Raw genomic sequence first — 19,903 nt, 5'->3', positions numbered from 1 at the left:
TAATGCATACTCTGGGTTAATTAATAAGTAAAAAGTGATTTTATTAAATACAGAATGTAGGATTTAAGTGGTTCCAAGTGTTAACAGACAGAACAAAGTGAATTACCAAGCAAAATAAAATAAAACATGCAAGTCTAAATCTAATACAGTAAGAAAGTGATTGCAGATGAAATCTCACCCTCAGAGATGTTCCAGTAAGCTTCTTTTACAGACTAGCTGCCTCCTAGTCTGGGTCCAGCAATCACTCACACCCCCATGGTTACTGTCCTTTGTTCCAGTTTCTTTCAGGTAGCCTCTCCACCCCCAAAGGATATGTCTTGAACCAGCTGAAGACAAAATGGAGGGGTCTCCCAAGGGGCTTAAACAGACTTTCTCTTGTGGGTACAGACCCCCTCCTCTCTCCTATCCAGAATTCAGCTCCAAGATGGAGTTTTGGAGTCACATGGGCAAGTCATATGTCCATGCATGACTGAGTTCCTTACCAGCCAGGTCACATTCCTGGGAAAGCTCAGATGTGGATTGGCATCTCCAAGTTCATTGTTAGCTTAAGTGTTTCTTGATTGGGCACTCACTAAGAATAGTCTTTTCTCAGGAAGCTGACCAACTGCTTCACTCAGGCTACTTAAAATTAAACAAATACATAGCCAATATTAATAACTTTGAATACAAAAATGATACATGCATACAAATAGGATGAATATATTCAGTAGATCATAACCTTTACAGAGATATGTTACATGGCATATGTAGCATAGAACATATTCCAGTTATGTCATATATACATTCATAAGCATATTCCCATAAAGCATTATGGGGTACAATGTCACACAGGGGTCAAAGAGGGAGTGATGTGGTCAGAGTAGTGGGCAAGGATGATGGCCGTAATAGCTGTTTTGTATGGACCAGAAGTGGGTGTCGGGGAGCGGAGATAACAGTAGCCAGGATGAGAGACATGAGCCTTGGCAAGAATTCTAGCTATGGGCAAAAAACAATGTTATAAAGGAAGAAGCAGCAAAATTTGGGGGCAGTCTGAATGAGTAAAAGAGAGAGGGCAGTGCTGATGGCCTGAATGACTGGGAGGATGGTGGTTGTGTTACTAGTGACGGAGTGGGAAGAATTTCTGAGGGAGGAAAGACCAGGAGTTGAGTGTTGGCCATGTTAAGTTGAAGTTGATAGCAGAGCTCCTGGGAAGAGATGTTGGAGAGCTGTGCTGAGTTGTAGGATGGGATGTAGGGAATGAAGAGGTGTGATAGATTTGTAAGTTATTGGCAAAGTGATGGTAGCTGAAACCTTTTGTGTTGAAAGAGAGAGAGCACACGCAGGGTGAGAGCGGGATTTGTGGCAGTGGTTGCAAGCAACACATTGTGGTTTAGAAGTGAAGGGTGGGGTGGTGTTTGGAGAAGCAGGTGGGATTAAGGGTGAGGTTTTGTAAAGGAAACAGGCAACGTTAAGAAAGAGGGAGAAGGGGCAAGAGTTTAGGGAGGGAATGGGGTTGGTGGTATTGGAGGTAGAAAGTAAATTGGAAACTTTAGGGTTTGGTATCGGGAGATAGGGATGAAGGGAGGGAGGTCAGACTTTTCTTTGAATGTCAACATGATCTTACACGAAGGGGAGGAGAAGTAGACTTTCTTACACCTCATTATTCCTGTTGTGCAGGAAGATAAACTTGAGACGCAGCTGCTGAAGTTCAGGTACTGTGTTAATAGTGGAGGAAGGATGAAGCTCTGATTCCACCTGCTCAAACCACTAGGAGGCATGTGCTCATGTCTGATAATTGCTGTGTGGATAGATAGTACCAACCCCCCCATTGAAAATCAGCTTCATTGTTGTAAGTATATTGACTTACTGCTGACGGTATTGTATGTTCTTCTGTTATAGTTCCTCCTCTCATGACCTGTCAAACTCATGGGATCAGTCAAATCTGCATCGCACGTCTGAGCGATTCAGTTCCCTGGGAAGTATGGACAGCTGGGACCACACTCTCCAAACATCCCAGTATGGAAGGCTTTCCTCTGCAAAGTCCAACAATAGCATTGATCGTGTAGGGAACCAAAGCAAGCGGGATTCCGCCTATGGCTCTTTCTCCACTAGTTCGAGTACCCCTGATCACACTCTGTCCAACATGGATGCTGCTTCAACGGAGAACATGCTGCACAAAGTAGGCCACTGGGACACTGCAAAGCATGGAAACAGCAAGACTGGCCAGTTAGTGAATGATAACAGTGGACTGGAGGACAAACCTGGATACTTGCCACTTCCCATTCAATATGAGACTAGAAAGAGCCCTAGATTGGAGGAACAGCCTGATTCCAAGCTCTCTGGTTCTGGAAGATCAAGTTTTGGACCTATCTGGCATGTTCCTGATAAAAAATCATCTTCCCCTCCACCACCACCTCCACCTCTCCGTAGTGACAGCTTTGCTATTACCAAAGGCCATGAGAAGGCCCATGGTTCAGTGTACTCAGAGGGTGCCAGCACCCAGCACTTTACAGTTCTGAACCCATCTCAGCACAGGAGGGACTGGATCTCAGAAACTGCAGAACAACCAAGAAGACCTGTTAGGGCAAGTGACAGGAGCACAGATGGAAAGAGGGTCAATAATTCCAACTACAAATCTGATATTAGTGTGGACTACAATTTGTCCTCTGCTGGTGATAGGTACAACAATAATTCAGGAAATACTAACAGACTGCAGTCCTCTTTGTCCAGCACTGATGTTCGGTTTGCACAGCCTGCTTACGGTTACAACCACCAGCGCCAGTACAGCGATGAAAGCACTTTCTTTCACCATGCAAGGCCTTCAACTTCGCCTAAAGAGCAGCGACATGTTTCCTCTTACAGTGGCAATAAAGAGCTACCTGCCAACCACTTTCACTGCTACAGTCCAAACCAAGCCAGAATGCCCAGTGCTTCTTCTAATAACGGTGCTGCTGAACAGAAGGTGGACAACACTGGACAGAGTCGTTATTATTGCGTCACAGCAAAACAGCCTGCGCAGGGAAGCTCACGGCCACTACAGCTCAAGGATGAATGTTGGAAACCTGGAATAGGGGCTGATGTTTCCCCTGGACCACATGAAAATCCTGCCATAGTCACGATGGTCCAAAAAACAAAATACTATTTACCGCAACAACCTGTCGAGCCTTTGCTAGAAGGGCGCGAGAAGAGTGGTCACTATGTAGTGGACAGTGGAGAGGATGTTAAGTCTACTGTAGTGGAAGATCCTAAAAAAACAAGTTTTACTGAAAAACCTGGTCAAAAGAAAAACTTTGATGGCAGTTTCGAGGAAAATGACAATAGCTACAATCAGCAGGAGTGTACAAAGAGCTGTGTCCCTATCACTGAACACAGAGCTGCCCAAAAAGATATCAGGTGGCGACCAGAAGAGTGTAGTAAGATTTCTGCTCAGAAGACCCCAATTTTGCATTCTTTAGCTCAGGAAGGGAAAAACCAGTCTGACAACTGCCTGGAAACTGTAATGGATAGACAGCCCCCATTTGATACGCATGCAACTAAGCAGGCACGCAGAAGTGATCGCTTTGCAACAACCCTGAGAAATGAGATCCAAATGAGGCGAGCAAAGCTGCAGAAAAGCAAAAGCACTGCTACCTTAATAGGGTCAAGCGAAACAGAAGAGGACACTGAAAACTGGAAACCAGATTCAGTGGAGAACTTAAACACGTCTTCAGAGAGCTCTTTTACCGGCTCCTACACAGATCACCTGAAGGAGGCCCAGGCCAGGGTCCTGAGGGCTACTTCCTTCAAACGGCGGGACTTGGAACCTAGCCCTGCTGATTATCTCCCCAGGTCGCCAGAACGGAAGATAAATAATTGCAACTCTTCCTTGTTGGCTTGGGTTTCTGAAGATGTGTCAGGTTTTCTTGAGGCTATGCAGGCTAAACCAAACTCATCAGGTAGTGGCACTCATCATATTTCCCGCATTGGAGCTAGGAAGAGGTTCACATCAGAACAAAAATTGAAGTCTTACTCTGAACCAGAGAAGATGAATGAAGTGGGGGTGTCAGAAGATGACTGCCATCCCCACCGCCGTCCAAATACATCTGACGAAGCCCTGGGCTCTTTTGCAGATAAGTGGAAATTCTTTGAAGAAACGAGTAAGCCCACATATCGTAAGTCTGCGCAGAAACAAACTCCCTACAGTCTGCTTGAGAGGCCTGATAAAAAAGCTCATGGACACGAGGGTGAGGAGTCGTGGTATGATAGACGGGCTCGGGCAGCCTCTTTTGGAATTGAAAGTACACGAGCTGCAAAAGATAATGTCCATTACCATGCTCACAAGTCTGCAGACAAAGTGGTGAAAATTGAACAGCCTCAGAGGTTGGGAACATTTGCAGAATATCAGGCATCCTGGAAAGAGCAGAGGACACCTCTAGAGCCAAGGAGTTCAGGAAAGTACCATTCAGCCGATAACATCCTTGATGCAAGCCATGAGCAGCATGAGAAACCCCAGTACACGCACGAGAGATCCAGATCATCTCCTTCTACTGATTTCTATAAACAGGTATGGGACTTTCATAATCTCCTCTTACCTTAGAATGTGACAGAGGAAAGAAAAATAAATTGTGTATGTAAGTGTTCAAGTATAGTCAAAGAACACGTGCAAAGTATTGTTATTGTATTATTACAGGTAGCTCACATAAAAAGGCTTTACGTTAGTGTAAAAGGGGGGGAGGGATAGCTCAGTGGTTTGAGCTTTGGCTGCTAAACCCAGGTTGTGAGTTCAATCCTTGAGGGGGCCACTTAGGGATCTGGGGCAAAAATCAGTACTTGGTCTTGCTAGTGAAGGCAGGGGGCTGGACTTGATGACCTTTCAGGGTCCCTTCCAGTTCTATGAGAGAGGTATATCTCCATATATTATATTAGTAGTTCAACGTGGAACAAAGTACACTGAGCTAAACAGTTCAGTCACTTTTGTATTGTCACTGGCATGATTGAAGAGAAAATAAACTGGTTAGTTTGATTATGATGTCAGAATATTTAGGTGGGACGGATTCTATTTTTATCAGTAAATATATGTAAACATCAATTTCACTGGATACACACAAACCAACAAAAAGGATATTTCCATCAATGACAATAGAAATTCAAATAGGCAAAGTAAGAAAAATGCTGCGTGAGAATTTATTAGAGTTTGATTTAAGGATATTTGTTTTGTATATTTTGATATTTGATGTTGACAATTTGTGTTTTAATGGTTAAAAACCTTACACTTTTGGAATCTCAATATCTGTTATCGTTAAATAATTACTATTTGATCCCAACCATGGCTTGATTCCCCCATAATTTCCTTCAACTATGAAAATTTAAATAGATAAAAATAGGAAAAAAATGGTTAAAAATAAACATCCATATTATCTATCAAAATTATTTAAAAAATTGAATTCTGCTGAGCCTAACTATATCTCATACTTTACAATAGGGATGAGGGGAGGATGATGGCAATAAACCCTCACCCAACATGACATCTGCTTCCCTAGCCCCCTCCCCCAGTTCAGATGTCTTCTGGCCCCATAGAACTCGAAGATGGAAAAAGCACTGCAAGGAGGAACAGTATGCAGTCACCCCCCAGGAAAGGGACTTGGTTGGTGCGCTACCAGTTCTCCTCTTTCTTTTAAACTCTTTTGGTCCAATAACCAGATACTGCAGCACTCGCTGTCTCACCTTAATAGTTATGTTAGAAAATCCAAGGATGTAATAAATGTTAATACAACTTAAAGAAAAAATAGGTGGCCCTTCTATTGTGTATGAGTGATTAAAAGAATTCTAATCCTCAGAGAGATGCCAAAAGTCTGCTCAGCTCGCAAGCAAAGAGCAAGTTAATTTTTAACTTTGCAGTGTGAGTGAGGGGACAGTTGGCAGGTGAGAGAAACTGAATGACTGACCCTTGTGCTATTGTTATTTTAAAGGCATATTAAAGCTGCTGCAAGATTGCCTCATGTGTAAAGGATCCTAGTCGGGGGGGGGGGGAGGGCACCGTCAATTTGAGCTCTACTGCCTCCTCTGCAAATACAAAATGTTGGGCTCAAGTTAAAAACAGAACAGGGTATCGCATATTTATAACATTCCTCCTCCTTTTCCCTTCCTCTCTCATTTCCTGCGCTTCAACTCCCTTTGCCCCGTTTTAAGAAAAAAAATCCAGGAATCTAAATTTAAACAGTAGTTTCAGACAAGATAAGAGATCCCTTAGGAAAAAACTCACTTGGTCTATAGTTTTGGTTTTAATTTAAACAAGTCTTCACTAGGATTTTTGGAGTGCCGGGGGGAGAAGTTACCTGTATAAATAATCTTCTGGGCTGTAGCTAACAAGTGACTGTTTTCAAAAGCAGAAATTTTATTCTGAAGAGGCAGGAATAGCTGAATTATTCCTCTTTTATTGCCCATCCAGCAATAAAAATCATCCTGTAATATATACCATACATGCATTGATTTTGTTAGTATCAAGTTCAGTGGAGGCTACTTGGATTGGCACAAAACAAAACAAATCCAACCCCCCCCCCCAAAAAAAAACCCAATGCCAAAACCCACTGTTTAATCACTTGGATAATACAGTGCTGGGTGCATTGTAGATGTATATAACAAAATCTATTAGATTTAAAGAAAATTAAAGGTATTTTACATACATCACGTGTATAATTTAGTTGGTTTGAGTACCCAGTGCAATTGTATTTCCCATGAGTTCAGAGTTTCTAATACAGTGTTAGACTTTGGGTGTGGTTGTTTGAAGGTACTGAGGTAATACAATTCTGGAAGGTCAATATTAAGTGTTTTATTGAGAAACAGAAACACATAGAAAGAAGTTCAGAAATCCTCAAATGCTTGCCTGTATTAAAATGCTAACAAGGCTAGGGTAAGTTTTTTACAGTACTTTGGTTTTGGCAAATAGCAGTTGCTAAGGTTTATAAATATTATATTTAAGTGTTTCCTTCTAGACCAGTGAGATAAATTAGTAACATGAGCACAGCGAGGTTCGTAGTGCCATAGAAGATGTCACATGGCATACTATACAACCCTTGAAGCCAAACCAGCATAAGACATGTTATGTTACTGACTTTATGTATGCTCAAGCAGAGCGAACCCACAAATAAGAGGTTCCATAATAATATATTTTCAGGAGACTGAAACTTGATGACTTGGTGTCTTACTATGTTATAAACCCTTTCCAGGAAGTCACAGTTGAAGTAAGGAGGCAAACCGAGGCTTCAGGGGAAGATGGGGAGTGTATTTCCTCCAAAACTAACACTGATGAGCAGAATTGCACTCTAAGGTAGGTATGCTCTTTTCTTCTGTCTCCAAGGCTGAAAGTTTTATATGAGGACTACAATAAGCGAATGAGCTGGATGTTTGCTACCCAAAATAGAAGTTGAGGTAAACTCATGTTGAACATCGTGCTATGCCTTTTTCCCCCCCTCATGTACGATATAACAGTTCTTGGAGCTAAGATTTCTTCTGACTGTGGAGTAGACCTTTCAAATAAATTTTAAAGTATCCAATTTATTGTATTTTCTTCAGTCCCAGCAGAGTCTTATTATGAGGGTGTAGGAAGAGATCCAATCTTAATATTCATCAATTAAATGCTTTTAAAGAGAAGGAAGTGTTTGATTTTCCTAAAGGAGTGTGTCAGGGATACACGTGGCAACTACTGTAGGTTGCTGGAATACAGTAGTATAGTAAGTCAGTTTTCTGTAAAGATAAAATTACTGAATGTAAAACAGATAAAGGGCTCTCAAATGTGATTTTCTACTCACCACTTTTAATTGTTAAGTGAATTAATAGGAGAAAAATGACACAATTCTGCCAAGCTGCTTTCCATCAATCTTGAATAATCTGTTTTGACACAGTGTAATTAAAACCCTTGAATGCCTAGCACAGTTGGGACCTGATCCTGATTTGGGGCCTATGGGTGCTATTGTAATAAATAATTGAAACCACAGCTGCTAAATTGCACTTGGCAACCAAATTTCAGACAAGAACATACTGTGTCTAAAATAATTTAGTCAACAACAGCTTTTGCATCCTGTTTTTTAACTGTAAATTAAGAACAAAAGCATATATAGAAGATATTTTTAAAAAAAGTCTCAACTGATTTTCCTCATTATAAGTACTTAGAATCTCTAAGTGGTAGAGTGTCTCAATGGGAGATAATTTCTTAATATAGCAAATGCACATACAATATGAGTATAGCTATGCATGTCCCATATGATCAGCAACTGATTTGTATTATGTATAATATGTGTTCATTATTTTCCACCTTATAAACTATATATTATGAAGACTGATGGTTCTATTGGTTTAAGTGATCTGCTGTGTTGTTTTGATTATGTGTAGCTCTTTGTATTTACTGTACAGTAGCTTTTAAAATGGGGGGTGTGTGTGTGTGTGTGAGAGAGAGAGAGAGAGAGAGCCTGGACTAGAGATGACTGTGTAGGCAGACAGCATCTCTATATAACTCAGATGTTTTCCATCTAGCATCGTGGAACTCTAGTAACAAAAGCATCTGAATAATACACCTACGCCAGCATTTTAACAGTGTCTGTGTAACACAATCCTCGCTTTATAACATAGAATCCATGTAAATCACATGACTGGGCACCAGCTGTAATAACTTTTTTGTTTTAAAGCAGGAAGCTGTTTTCACATGCTGTTGCAGCTCTATTATTTGACCATTGCACCACAATGTAGGAAAAGGTTTAGTAAAGTGGTCTCTTTCATGGTCTTTCCCTCATTGTCTGATGCCAAGGCCATTTAAACTATGTAGAGGGCATATATGTCTTTAGTAGACAGTTTAATTTTCATGCCATGAATGGTCACTGAATGATAATGAATGGTGGTTTCCGGAAACTGTAAAAAACCATTTTTAAAAATGTCACTACTATAGTGAAAGGCCTAAGTGATAAAGGAACTAGTCTCCTTCATTGTGATCTTGATTAAATCTGTGTTCTGTGGAGTTTCTCTAAAGAAATTTGATTTAATATTTTTTTCCAATGCTAGCAATTTGTAAATAATAATTTGTTTAATCTGCCTAATCTGTATTTAGGTTTAGAACATTAACCAAATAGACTATGGAGAAAATATTTGCTTACTGGCATTTTTAATAATTTTTTTTGCTATTTGTATAAAATTACACTGCTTATGAGCCTGATCCTGCATCATCCACACCAAATCTTTGGATCTTTGCCATTGGCTTCATAGCTGCAGCATCAAACCCTAAATCTTTAAATGGCTTAAACCTTGATGACCTGAGCTTTCTGCCAAAAAGTAATTTCATGAGATCAATGTATGGGGCTGAAATATTCTGTAGGTTGCAGTCTCCATTCTGTAACAGAAAAATTATAGCCAGCTATTTGAGACTCCCTTGATTATTTTGTGAGTAATACGTGATTTGTGTTTAAAACAAATGTGTGTATATTTTGTGCTTATTGCAGATGCTGTGTATATTGTCATGAATGCTGAATTATTTGTGAATCTAAACTCTTGTATTGAATCTTACTTGAAAAGTAATGAAGTATTAAAATAACAGATTATACATTTCCCCCCCCATAATCTTTAAAGTTAAATTACAGGGCTTGGGTGGCTGACTAGTCAGTCAGTTTGCTTGTTTTTTCTTTGTCTGTTTTATGTATTGTGCATTTTCAGCACAGAATGGAAACGATTTTATGTTGTTTGCATGAAGATGTTTATAATCCACCAAGAAATTTTCAGGCACTTTATGGATTTGGCTTCATTTTTTATTTAAACTATAATGAATTTATATACTTAGTACCATCTCTGGAAAAACTAGAAAGTGTCTGAATTCTAGTATTCAGTGCTCTGTTTTATGTTTATGGGAACAGCGAGCAGTGGACCACATCTAGATATAGTTACAACTGCTCATTCAAGTAGCACTACTGCTATGAATTGTAAACATTCAAACTCCCATTCCCACACACATTGGGTACAATTCCAAGAATTGTCAGAATTCCAAGACCAGTTCTGAACTTGTAGGACTGAAACATATTCAAAATTATACTAGTAGGTTTTGCTACCTTTCTAATAGCTGGTAACTGGACCCCAAAGCCCTACCCTCTGCCCCTCCCATCCCCCTCAATGCCCCACCCTTGCTCTGCCTTTCCCCCAAAGCCCCGCCCCCACTTTGCCTTTTCCCTCAAGGGCCAACTGCCCCCCCCCACTCTGCCTCTTCCCCCCAAGGCCCCGCCCCATCACTCGCTCCTCTTCCCTCCTCCCCCCCGTTACTCGCTGGATCGTCTCAAGGAGCCTGCCGGCAGGTAGGACGCAGCCCGAGCTGAGCAGGGGCTGGCGCGGATTAATGACCCGGTGCTTCCCCACAGTAACTGGACTTCTGGTTCGGGTGCCATTTAGGGTTGCTAAGTTCTCTTTTTGACCGGACTTTGCAGTCAAAAACCAACTGTCCAGGTAAAACTTGGACTGGTGGCAACTCTAGATACTACTGACATGCAAAACAAAGATTATGCAATGTGTGCATATGTATTTAAGGATATTGGGTCCTATGTAAAATTACTATTGAAATGACTTACCAAAATTCAGCAAGCAGTAGATAATGGTAGTGTGTGTGTTTCATAGCTGTCTGTGTACATAATGCAGAGTCTTATTTTTTTCAGAACTGGCCTCCCTTTTCTTTGTTTGCAGTCTGCAGTGTTTGCTACACTTTTAACATCCCCTTAGAGGTCACTGTATGTTTTAAACAGGCGTAGTCCTTGATATTCAAGGGGTGTTACTTGTACCTAAGGAGTCCTGAAATAAAAAGGTTGTCTTTTTAAAAATTGGACCTGGAGAGAGAGACAGTGAGAGAGAGAGATAGTGAGTGTGTGTGTGTGTGTGTGTGCGCCCGCAGCACAAGTCAGCCTGCATCAAAAGAAAAGCATGCATTTAATAGTTTATTCTCTAATTAACACAATTATACCGCCTACCAGTGAGAGGTTCACAGTCCTAGAATTTTATTTAAATTCTGAGAACATTTTGCATGTATCTGCCCCCTCGATTTATTACATTGTCTACAAAAAACTACATATGACAAAAATTGAGGCAGTGTTAGATCAAGGTTAGAGCTTTTTGCTGTTTGTTGCTTTTTGACATTTAAGAGGTATTAAATATAGTATCAGCACTTCAGGCCTGACCCAGCTCTAATTAAAGTAAATGGACATTGTAGGGATTTGTTCTCTCTTCTGAATTATCTGGTGTAAGCCACCATTGAAGAGAGGATACCAAACTAGCTGGTCTATTTGTCTGTTCCGGTATGGCAGTTCATGTATTCCGAATACACTAAATAAAGAGAAGATTCAGCTATCCACTCTTACTATACTGCCATGCTGTGAGCTATCCCATAGAACAGGGCTGGCCAAACTGTGGCTCTGTTACCGTTAAAGTGCGGCTCGTGGAGCCCCTCTCCCCCCCAAGTCCTCCTCCATTCTCCACCTACCGGACCGGGGAAGGAAGGCAGCTCAGGACCTCTGTCTTGCAACGGGGGGGGGGGGGGTGTCAGTAGGGGCTTCTGCCCAGTGGGGAGGAGGGGTCTCAGGGCTTCAGCCCTGCGGGGTGCACCTGCCAGGGCTCGGGGCTTCAGCGGGAGCAGGGTTGAAGCCCCGAGCCCCATCAGGTGCCTCCCATGGGACTGAAGCCTGAGCTCTGGCTCCTGTCAGGTGTGCCCCAGCTCTCAAACTTCTGAAGATTGTCATGTGTGTCTCAGAAGGCCAGTAAGTTTGGCCACCCCTGCCATGGAATATTTTGGTCTTTCATTATGTGGGCCTTAGCAACATGTATTGTGTATGTCAGCCTGCAGTGTGATGGAAAGGAAGGAAGAGACTACTGTGCCAGTAAATTTGAGTTATAAGAAACTCTTAAGCAGTCATCTATCATAACCATGATCTCAGATGTTGACTGTGAGACAACCAGATCTGTTACAGCCTATTAACCAATTAAACTGCATTATGCAAACTAAGTAAGGATCCAGTGAGTTGTCTGATGTCAAAATCTCCTAATGAAGGGCATTGTGAACTTGAATTGAAACTGAAAGTTTGAGGGTTATAAAAGTGAACAAGAAATTCAGATTTTTTTTCCTGTTTCTTTAAGAAGCAGAATCTTATAAAAATAAACATACAGAATAGCTCTCTTATTTAATCTGTCTGCTATTTCTAAGGTGCCTGTCACTGATGTATCAGAGTGCTGGGGTAAGGGTATCAAATGGCTAGTGCAAGGATATTTGGTATGTGATTTTATTAAGAGCATTTTCCTTTTAAAAATATTGTGATAGTCTTTAAATATATAAAACATAACCCAGAGAAACTGTGTGGAAGGATATAATGCACACTTTTGGCCATACTATAGGCAACTCACGCTTCACTCTTATGATCACCATGATATCATCAGATCATAGGAGTTTGGGGGGTGAAGGAGGTTTAGAGCGTGTGTGTGTGTGTGTGTATATCATTTAGTTCTATCTATACACAAGCATCTCTATAAGTATGTGTATACACACACTTTTTTCCAGGCTGGAAGGCTTTTAATGAAGATACTTATTATTATATGCCTAATTAATTTACATAGTAATTTAAATGTGATTGAGAAGGTAAGCCGATTGATTGATATTAATTAGTTTATATCTGAATATTTAAAACTTATCATTGTTGCTGAAATCAGGACGTAATTTTCTTGATTGAAATACAAAATGAGACATTAAAAGCCTTTTTAACAAAAACAAAAAACAATTAAGCTTTGAAGACTGTGAGCTTTTCTCCTTGAAGTCAGACGTTTTTGATGATGTAACGTACAATACAAACCAAGCCTTCAGTCATCAAGGTTAAAGTTGACAGAGCTTGTATGAACTTGTCAGTCATATAGAAGCAGGCAAAAACAAGCCAGCTGTTGTGAGGCATGGCTTTGAAAATCCTCTGTATTACAGTAAATTAGATACAGAGGTTGAGGCAGAATCAGTTCTGTATGTCTTTGAAACAGGCTGGGGTATTTGCAAGGATGCAAAAGCTCATGTATGCAGTGACTAGAGGCAAACGTCTATAAATCCTGGTAAGGTTTCCCTGTATTTAGTATTAAAGTGCTAGAATAATAAATGTGTGCATTAACTTCAGTTATCGTCTGTTGGTTCTTAACTGATCTTTGCAGTAGTCATTCATACAGTATTTCTTTTGTTCTCCAAGTCTTTAACCACAAGCTGTGTTTGCCCATCCCTGTCTGCAGTAGCTACAGCTACAAATTACAAGTGAGGCAGTGCATTATATAGAATTGTCTTTTTTTTTTTCTTTTTCTTTTTTTGTATGTATGTTTGTTCTAGTCCCTGAGGTTTAAGGGGGGGAAATTCCAGCTAGATGCTATGTGTGTGTGTGTTGTGTGCATGCACGCTTGTGCAAGGGCTGTTTTTAGCAGCTTTTGTTTTTACAATTGGCATAATGCACACTGGAATTAGAAGGCAGTGCCTTTCAAAAATGTTTGTTTTCTGGGCTGAAGTCTGCAGTGCTGTTATCCTCACTACGTGACTTCCAGCCTCTGTGTTCTTCACTGCTGTATTTTGTAAGATAGGTTTTTGTATTTCTGGTTTCTTGGCAAAATTGTTATTGTGAGCACAGGTTCAGATGAAGACCCTTTCCAAATCAGCAGGTATGAGCTTGGAACTTGGAATTGGATGCTGACTATTGGAAGAAAGCGGTGAGTGAACAGCCAGGTCTGAGTGAAAATATGATAATGAAACATGGGTGTGCATGCTAATTGATGAAAGCAGCTATCTGTGAATCCTTTGGAGATGAGCTCCAAGGGGTTCACTTCAGTCTTAGTTTGAGAACCTCAGGTGAACTAGTTACAATTAACTAATTATGTTGCCTTTTTCTGTCTTCTAAACTCTTCTGGTACTGAGTACTGCCTAGCTGCTGATATTTAAAAAATGGGCACATTTCAACTTACTATGCCTTGATTTTTAGTTCTAGAATTTATTTCCAGAAAACTTTGATTAAAAAGGACAGATTCCAAGTGATTTTGTATCCAGCCTTTTTTCCGTGAATGAGATTTCCTTGTTGTTAGTGTTAAGTAATGTTTCTTTTGTTCCTGCAATGGTTGCCATTTATATAACACAATGGGTGTTTTTACATTGTTAGGATTTTCTGCTTGAAATTCAATTCAGTGATTCAGTACAGTACATATTAACTGGCTTACTCCGTGGGAGGTAGTCATTTTGAATCCATGCATGCCGCTGACTGCATATGAAGAAAGATGTGAAATTGAAAAAGCAAGCAAAAGATTGGCCATAAACATTTATTTTATTATTGATCTAATGTGCATAGTGGTAGGAAGAAGGGGAGGGGGGGTTTTTCCTAATAAAGGAAAGGGGAATAGTGTCTCTCCCGCTCCCACGGTATTACTAGAAATGTAATTATCAAATTTGATTTTACTTCAGAAATATGCTTTGTGCTGTTTACAGTTGACCATGATTGACTGGTCTGTATTCTTATCTGCCAACATATGTTCAATTGCTTCTTGCAGAATGAAATTGGATCTGTTGGAAACAAATCTATGCTTTTATTTGTGTGTGCAGAGAGGTGACATTTGTTAAAATAAAAATATATGGGGTCAGAAACAATTTTCATTCACATTGGCATGTAAGTGGAGCACAGATAATGTAGCAGGCTGAGTAGAAATAATCATTCCCATAGATCATACTGATAAACAGTCAGAATTATGTAAGGGTTATGAAGCTGGAGTGACATTTTTCTGTTGCATGAAATACAGAATTGCTGTGGTATCCATTTTGATTGGCTGCACAGATAACATTATCTGCCTCTTGGCTTTTTAGTAATACACTAGCTAATGGACATTTTGCCTGGCTGTGGAAATCACAAGATGCCTTAGATGGTATATGGTTTATAATGTAACAACAACACGCTGTTGTTATATTTCTGGGAGTATACTGGTTATTTTGTGTGTGTCCCTATTCTGTGGCTGTGGCCTATTGAGGACAGAGGGTTTTTTCTCTTCAAAATAATAGTTCTCCTTGTGCTCTTCCTTTTTAACATTTGCCAGTAGCTTAAGTGAGTCTTTAAGACCACTTGTTTCAGTAGCCTGTGCTGGACATTGCCGTCCATGACTTCAAGCCTGCATTACTAAGGCAATAAACAGCTCTGCTGCTTCTGCAGCAATTAAATGTGCTTTGTATCAAGACCTGCCTCCTCAAATAATCATCATGAGGCAGTCATCATCATGGTGGTTAAATAATTTCATTGTCATGGTTTCTTTGCTGTATATGATTTTGTCTTTCTCACAAATATTTTTTGAGAGACAAAATCTCATAGAGTTCAGGATCTGGCACTTTTGGAATATATTCAAAGTTCCCCAACCAAAAGCAAATTATAATGCGTAATATGTATCACATATATATAATAAAGCACTTCAATAATAAAATATGTACATGATCTATATGTATATTCATACAAAAATTACATTAAAAGAATATTAAGGTTGCAAAGTCAAGCACCGAGAAGTTGGGAAATGCCAGAATTAAGGTTCGTGTTCTCTCTCTCTCTCTCTCTCTCTCTCACACACACACACACACACACACACACACACACACACACACACACACTGTGTATGTCTGCAGTATGAGTAGGCTTGGAAGGATTTTATTTTTTTTGGCAAATGTCAATAAATGTTAACTTCACCATGTACACTGAAACTAACAAAAATATATTTCTATTGATGAAAAATAAAAATTCATAGATAGGTGAAGTACGAAAAATGCTGCTTGAGAACTACAGTTTGATTTAAGAATGTTTACTTAGTCTATTTTGCCATGGGATGTTGGCAATTTGTGTTTTAAGGGTTACAAAGTTTTAACTTTTTGAATCTCAACATCTACTCTCATTAAATAATTATCTAACTCCCCCGTAATTTCCTGCGACCATGAAAATTTAAATTGATAAAAACTGAAAAAAAGTTTAAAAATAAACATTGATATTGTCTGTTAAAAGTAAATAAAAATTGAATTCTGACAAACCTAATTATGATATGGTCTTGAATTATCTAGTTGAATACCCTAGTTCCCCTTCAGGATCCCTGTCTTGTTTTATGCACAGGAGGGATGTGTTCTGGGGATGAATCAGGGTTGTGTAGTAAAGAAGACTATTGTCTGTAGAGCCCCACCTCATTTGTTTCAGACATTAGAAGGTGTGTGTGAGGATTGTAGGAGGATTGAGACTTTGGCAGTTGAGCGCCACCCTGGAGAATTGGATTCAATCCCGGTCTCTCCCACAGAGTTCCTGTGTGATGCTGGGCAAGTCACTTAATCCCATCTTTCAAAAGTGGTTGTGTCTTCTTCATTTTCTGAGTACTCAACTTGACACCCATGGGGTCTAATTTGCAGAAGTGCTGAGCACCCACTGAAGTCCAGGGGGTTGGACTAGATGACCTCCTGAGGTCCCTTCCAATCTTGATATTCTATGATCTAAATCCGTGGGAGCTGTACTGAATAAATAGGGATATAAAATGCTACATTTTCAGAAAAATCAGGCCATAAGCATCTTGGGTTGGGCACCTAAAATTAGTGTATTCTTGGCATGTTGATGTGTCTGTGCCTTAATTTGCCATCCGTAAAATTAGGAATAATAATTCCACTTCACTTCACAAGGATGTTGTGAAGATAAATAAAATAGTTAATGTCTCTGAAGCACTCGGATGCTGGGTCCTTTGGAAAAAGTAGTAAGTCCTGCTCTGCCCTGAGATAGAGCATGCTCAGTGCAGACATTCTCTTTAGAGATTTTAGCTGCCAAATACTAACAAGTCTCTGCTGAACATGTGTGAACAGAGGCTAATAACTCTGCCAAACTTGGGTGAATTTTCATAGGGTCAGTAAAAAGCACAGCCCTGACACCAGGGCAACATCCCTGCCAAATTTCATGTTCCTCTAAAGTGTGGAGGCCCTACAGTTTCTCAGACACACAGCTGTAAGAAATTTTTAACGTAGGCACAACATACCTTTCCCTAATTTCATTCTTGGAACAGCTGAACCCTTTTTGCTGAAACATTAATTTAAAAAAAAAGCCATCTTGAGGCAGGCACCCAACATAGAATAGTCTGACTTTAAAATCTATGGATCTTCCTCCCTTATCTTCCGGTCTCCCTTATCCTTGGCTCTCAGTCCCAGTGTCTCCCCCCATCCCAACTCGTGATCTCAATTTCACTTCCTCCCACAGCAGTATCCAGTCTGCTGTCATGTGTTTCCCCTTGCTCCCTCTAAGCCACGCATGCACACAGTTCTAAATTCTGTTCCCTGTGCGTTTGAATTGTGTGGCTTACTCCTCCCCACTTTCTGGGCACTTGCAGGGATCTCATTAAGAGCACAAGAGAGACAGCCTCCCTGCTCTCAGTTTCAATGCCTGGTCTGGCATGGCCCACAGCACTCCAGAGTTACAATTGGTGGTGTAGCATGCTCAGTACAGACAGAATCTTAGAAGAATTTATGTGCCAAACTCCAGCAAGTTCAGTAGGTATGAACTGCAGGGTTTTTTTTCCCAAAGGCTTATGATTTGGGTGGATTTTCACAGGGACAGCAAAAGGCACATTCCTGACACACAGCATCTGTCCTGTCCAACAAATTTCAAGTCCCTTCCCCAAAGCATGGGGGCTTCTCAAATTAAGACTTGCCAGAATTTTTATAACATGAGCAAAACAGTGTATTTTTCATTGGCCTCCATGTGAGAAATGGCAGAACTATTTTGGCAGAAGTTTTCCAAAAAAATTTCAACGTGAGGCAGACACCCAGCATGGAAAATTTCAACCAAAATGGTTAAAGTTTGCCAAAGTTACAAAGAATTGAAAACACAGTGCTTTAATGGGAAGTGTCAGGCAATTCTACCAGCTCTGTCTGTAACATCTGTGTGTATATACACATATCAGTATTAAAAAAAAAAAACTGACATGAATAATATCTAATACCTTTTCTGATTTCCAAAACACACATGTGCATACACTTACTCATAATCCACCTGTTCTTTCTCCCTAGTTCTTTTCAGATTAATCACAATTGAGGCCTGGCCTAGACTACAGAGTTAGGTCGACGTAAGCAGTTTACATCATCCTAACTCTGTAAGTGTCTATACTACAGCATTACTCCTGATGATGTAAGTCCCCCATTACACCAACCTAATAACTCCAGCACTTAGGATGATCTAGTGAGGGCAGCGCAGTGTCTGTGTAGACACTGCATTACTTACATGGCCTGTCAGCACCGCACTGCCCAGCGCTAGGGTTGCCAACTTTCTAATTGCACAAAATCAAACACCCCTGCCCCGCCCCCTGTCCTGCCCCTTCTCCAAGGTCCCGCTCCCCACTCACTCCATCCCCCCTCCCTCAATCTCTCGCTCTCCTCCACCCTCACTCACTTTCACCAGGCCGGGGCAGGGGGTTGGGGTGCAGGAGGGGATTGAGGCGTGCGGGCTGCGGGTGGGGCCAGAAATGAGGGGTTCAAGGTGCGGGAGAGGGCTCCGGGCTGAGGCAGGGGGTTGGGGTGTGAGGGATGTGGGCTCCAGGAGGGAGTTTGGGTGTGGGAGGGGATTCTGGGCTGGTGCAGGGGGTTGGGGTGCAGGGTCCTGGTGGTGATAACCGCGGCTCCCAGGAAGCAGCTGCCAGTCCTTTCGGCCCCTAGGTGCAGGGAGGCTCCATTCGTGTGCTGCCCTCGCATCTGCAGGCACTGCCCCCGCAGCTTCAATTGGTCGCAGTTCCCGGCCAATTGGAGCTGCAGAGCCGGTACTCCGCATGCTGCCCCTACCCCTGAGTGGCAGCTACTTCTGGGAGCCGTGCAGAGCCAAGGTAGGCAGAGAAACTGTCTTAGCTCCTGCCCCCCACTGTGCCTCTGACCGGACTTTTAAGAGTCCGGTCAGCAGCGCCAACTGGCACCACCAGGGCCCCTTTTTGATGCGGCTTTCTGGTCGAAAACCAGTTGCCTGGCAACCCTACCCAGTGCTAAGAGCCCGGGCTGTCAGCTCCACACGGAGCTCCCAGCTGGAAGCATGACTGCCCAACGCGGAGAGCCTGGGCTCTCAGTGCTGGGTAGTGGGGCTCCCAGCTCGAGCTGTCATCCTCTCTCCTCCTCCCCAGTGCTGAACCATTGGCAGAAGGAGGGTAGTATGAAAAACGGCACTAATTACTGCAATGGCTATACAGCGACCTAACATATGTCGACATAATTGTGTACTGTAGACAAGGCCTGATTGTGTGAGATTTCACAATTCATTTGGGACCTGATTGAACGGGTTGATGGAAAGACTCTCATTGACTTCAACAGGAGTTCAGTCACGTCTTTGGCCCTCTGTTATATGGTGAGAGTTATGCAATCTTCCCATTACAATCCCCTATTTTCAGGAATGACAGCTCTGCTATAAAATTTTGCTTCCTGGAGAAAACTGATCTCCTTCTCGTGGTGTTTATTTGTTGGATTTTGGTGACACAATAATCAAACACATTTATTTGAGTATTTTTATTGTCTTACAATAAAATAGTTCTGTCTTGCTCCTCTGTAGTGGGTGTATTTTGAAAGCAATATGCTTATGCAGGGACAGAGGGGATGCCCTTTGTTGCCTTAGGAACCCTTCTGGCTATGGTGTACAGTTATCGATTGGGGAGGATAGAGGGTGCAGTGCAGAGTGGCTGGCACAGGGATGGAAAAGTGGGACACGAGAACTGCAGAGATGTGGAAGGCTCTCTATTGGGGAAGGGGTTGGTATGTGAATGCAGTTGATCATTTGCATTTGAGTAACTTAAAAACAGGCTTCAAGAGTAGTTCTAGTCTGAAAGTGACTGCAAAGCCAGTCTGCTGGAATTCTGTATTGATTTTATCTCGGTGATTTCTTCAACACATGTTCAGTTTATAAGTAAC

General features: G+C 41.4%; 1 protein-coding gene across 10 annotated transcripts in view; it reads left to right on the top strand.

The window, feature by feature from the left end:
* Positions 1–19,903, top strand: part of SHROOM2 (shroom family member 2) — a 194,573-nt gene that overhangs the window by 135,701 nt on the left and 38,969 nt on the right. For 6 of the 10 annotated variants that reach the window (XR_010597652.1, XM_024104470.3, XM_024104469.3 and 3 more), the window contains 2 exons: positions 1,879–4,522; positions 7,185–7,285. Coding sequence is in view for 7 of the 10 variants with exons in the window: in XM_024104470.3 (XP_023960238.2) it covers positions 1,879–4,522; positions 7,185–7,285 (2,745 nt within the window). In the remaining 3 variants the exon portion in view is untranslated. Of the gene's footprint in view, positions 1–1,878; positions 4,523–7,184; positions 7,286–12,741; positions 13,057–13,389; positions 13,693–19,903 lie in introns of those variants that run through there. The other 4 variants (XM_065580691.1, XM_065580690.1, XM_024104474.3 and 1 more) reach the window with 3 other exon arrangements.

This window comes from Chrysemys picta, chromosome 1 (genome assembly GCF_011386835.1).
Source record: "Chrysemys picta bellii isolate R12L10 chromosome 1, ASM1138683v2, whole genome shotgun sequence".
Lineage (NCBI taxonomy): Eukaryota > Metazoa > Chordata > Testudines > Emydidae > Chrysemys > Chrysemys picta.
This window is presented reverse-complemented; position numbering and strand designations above follow the sequence as displayed.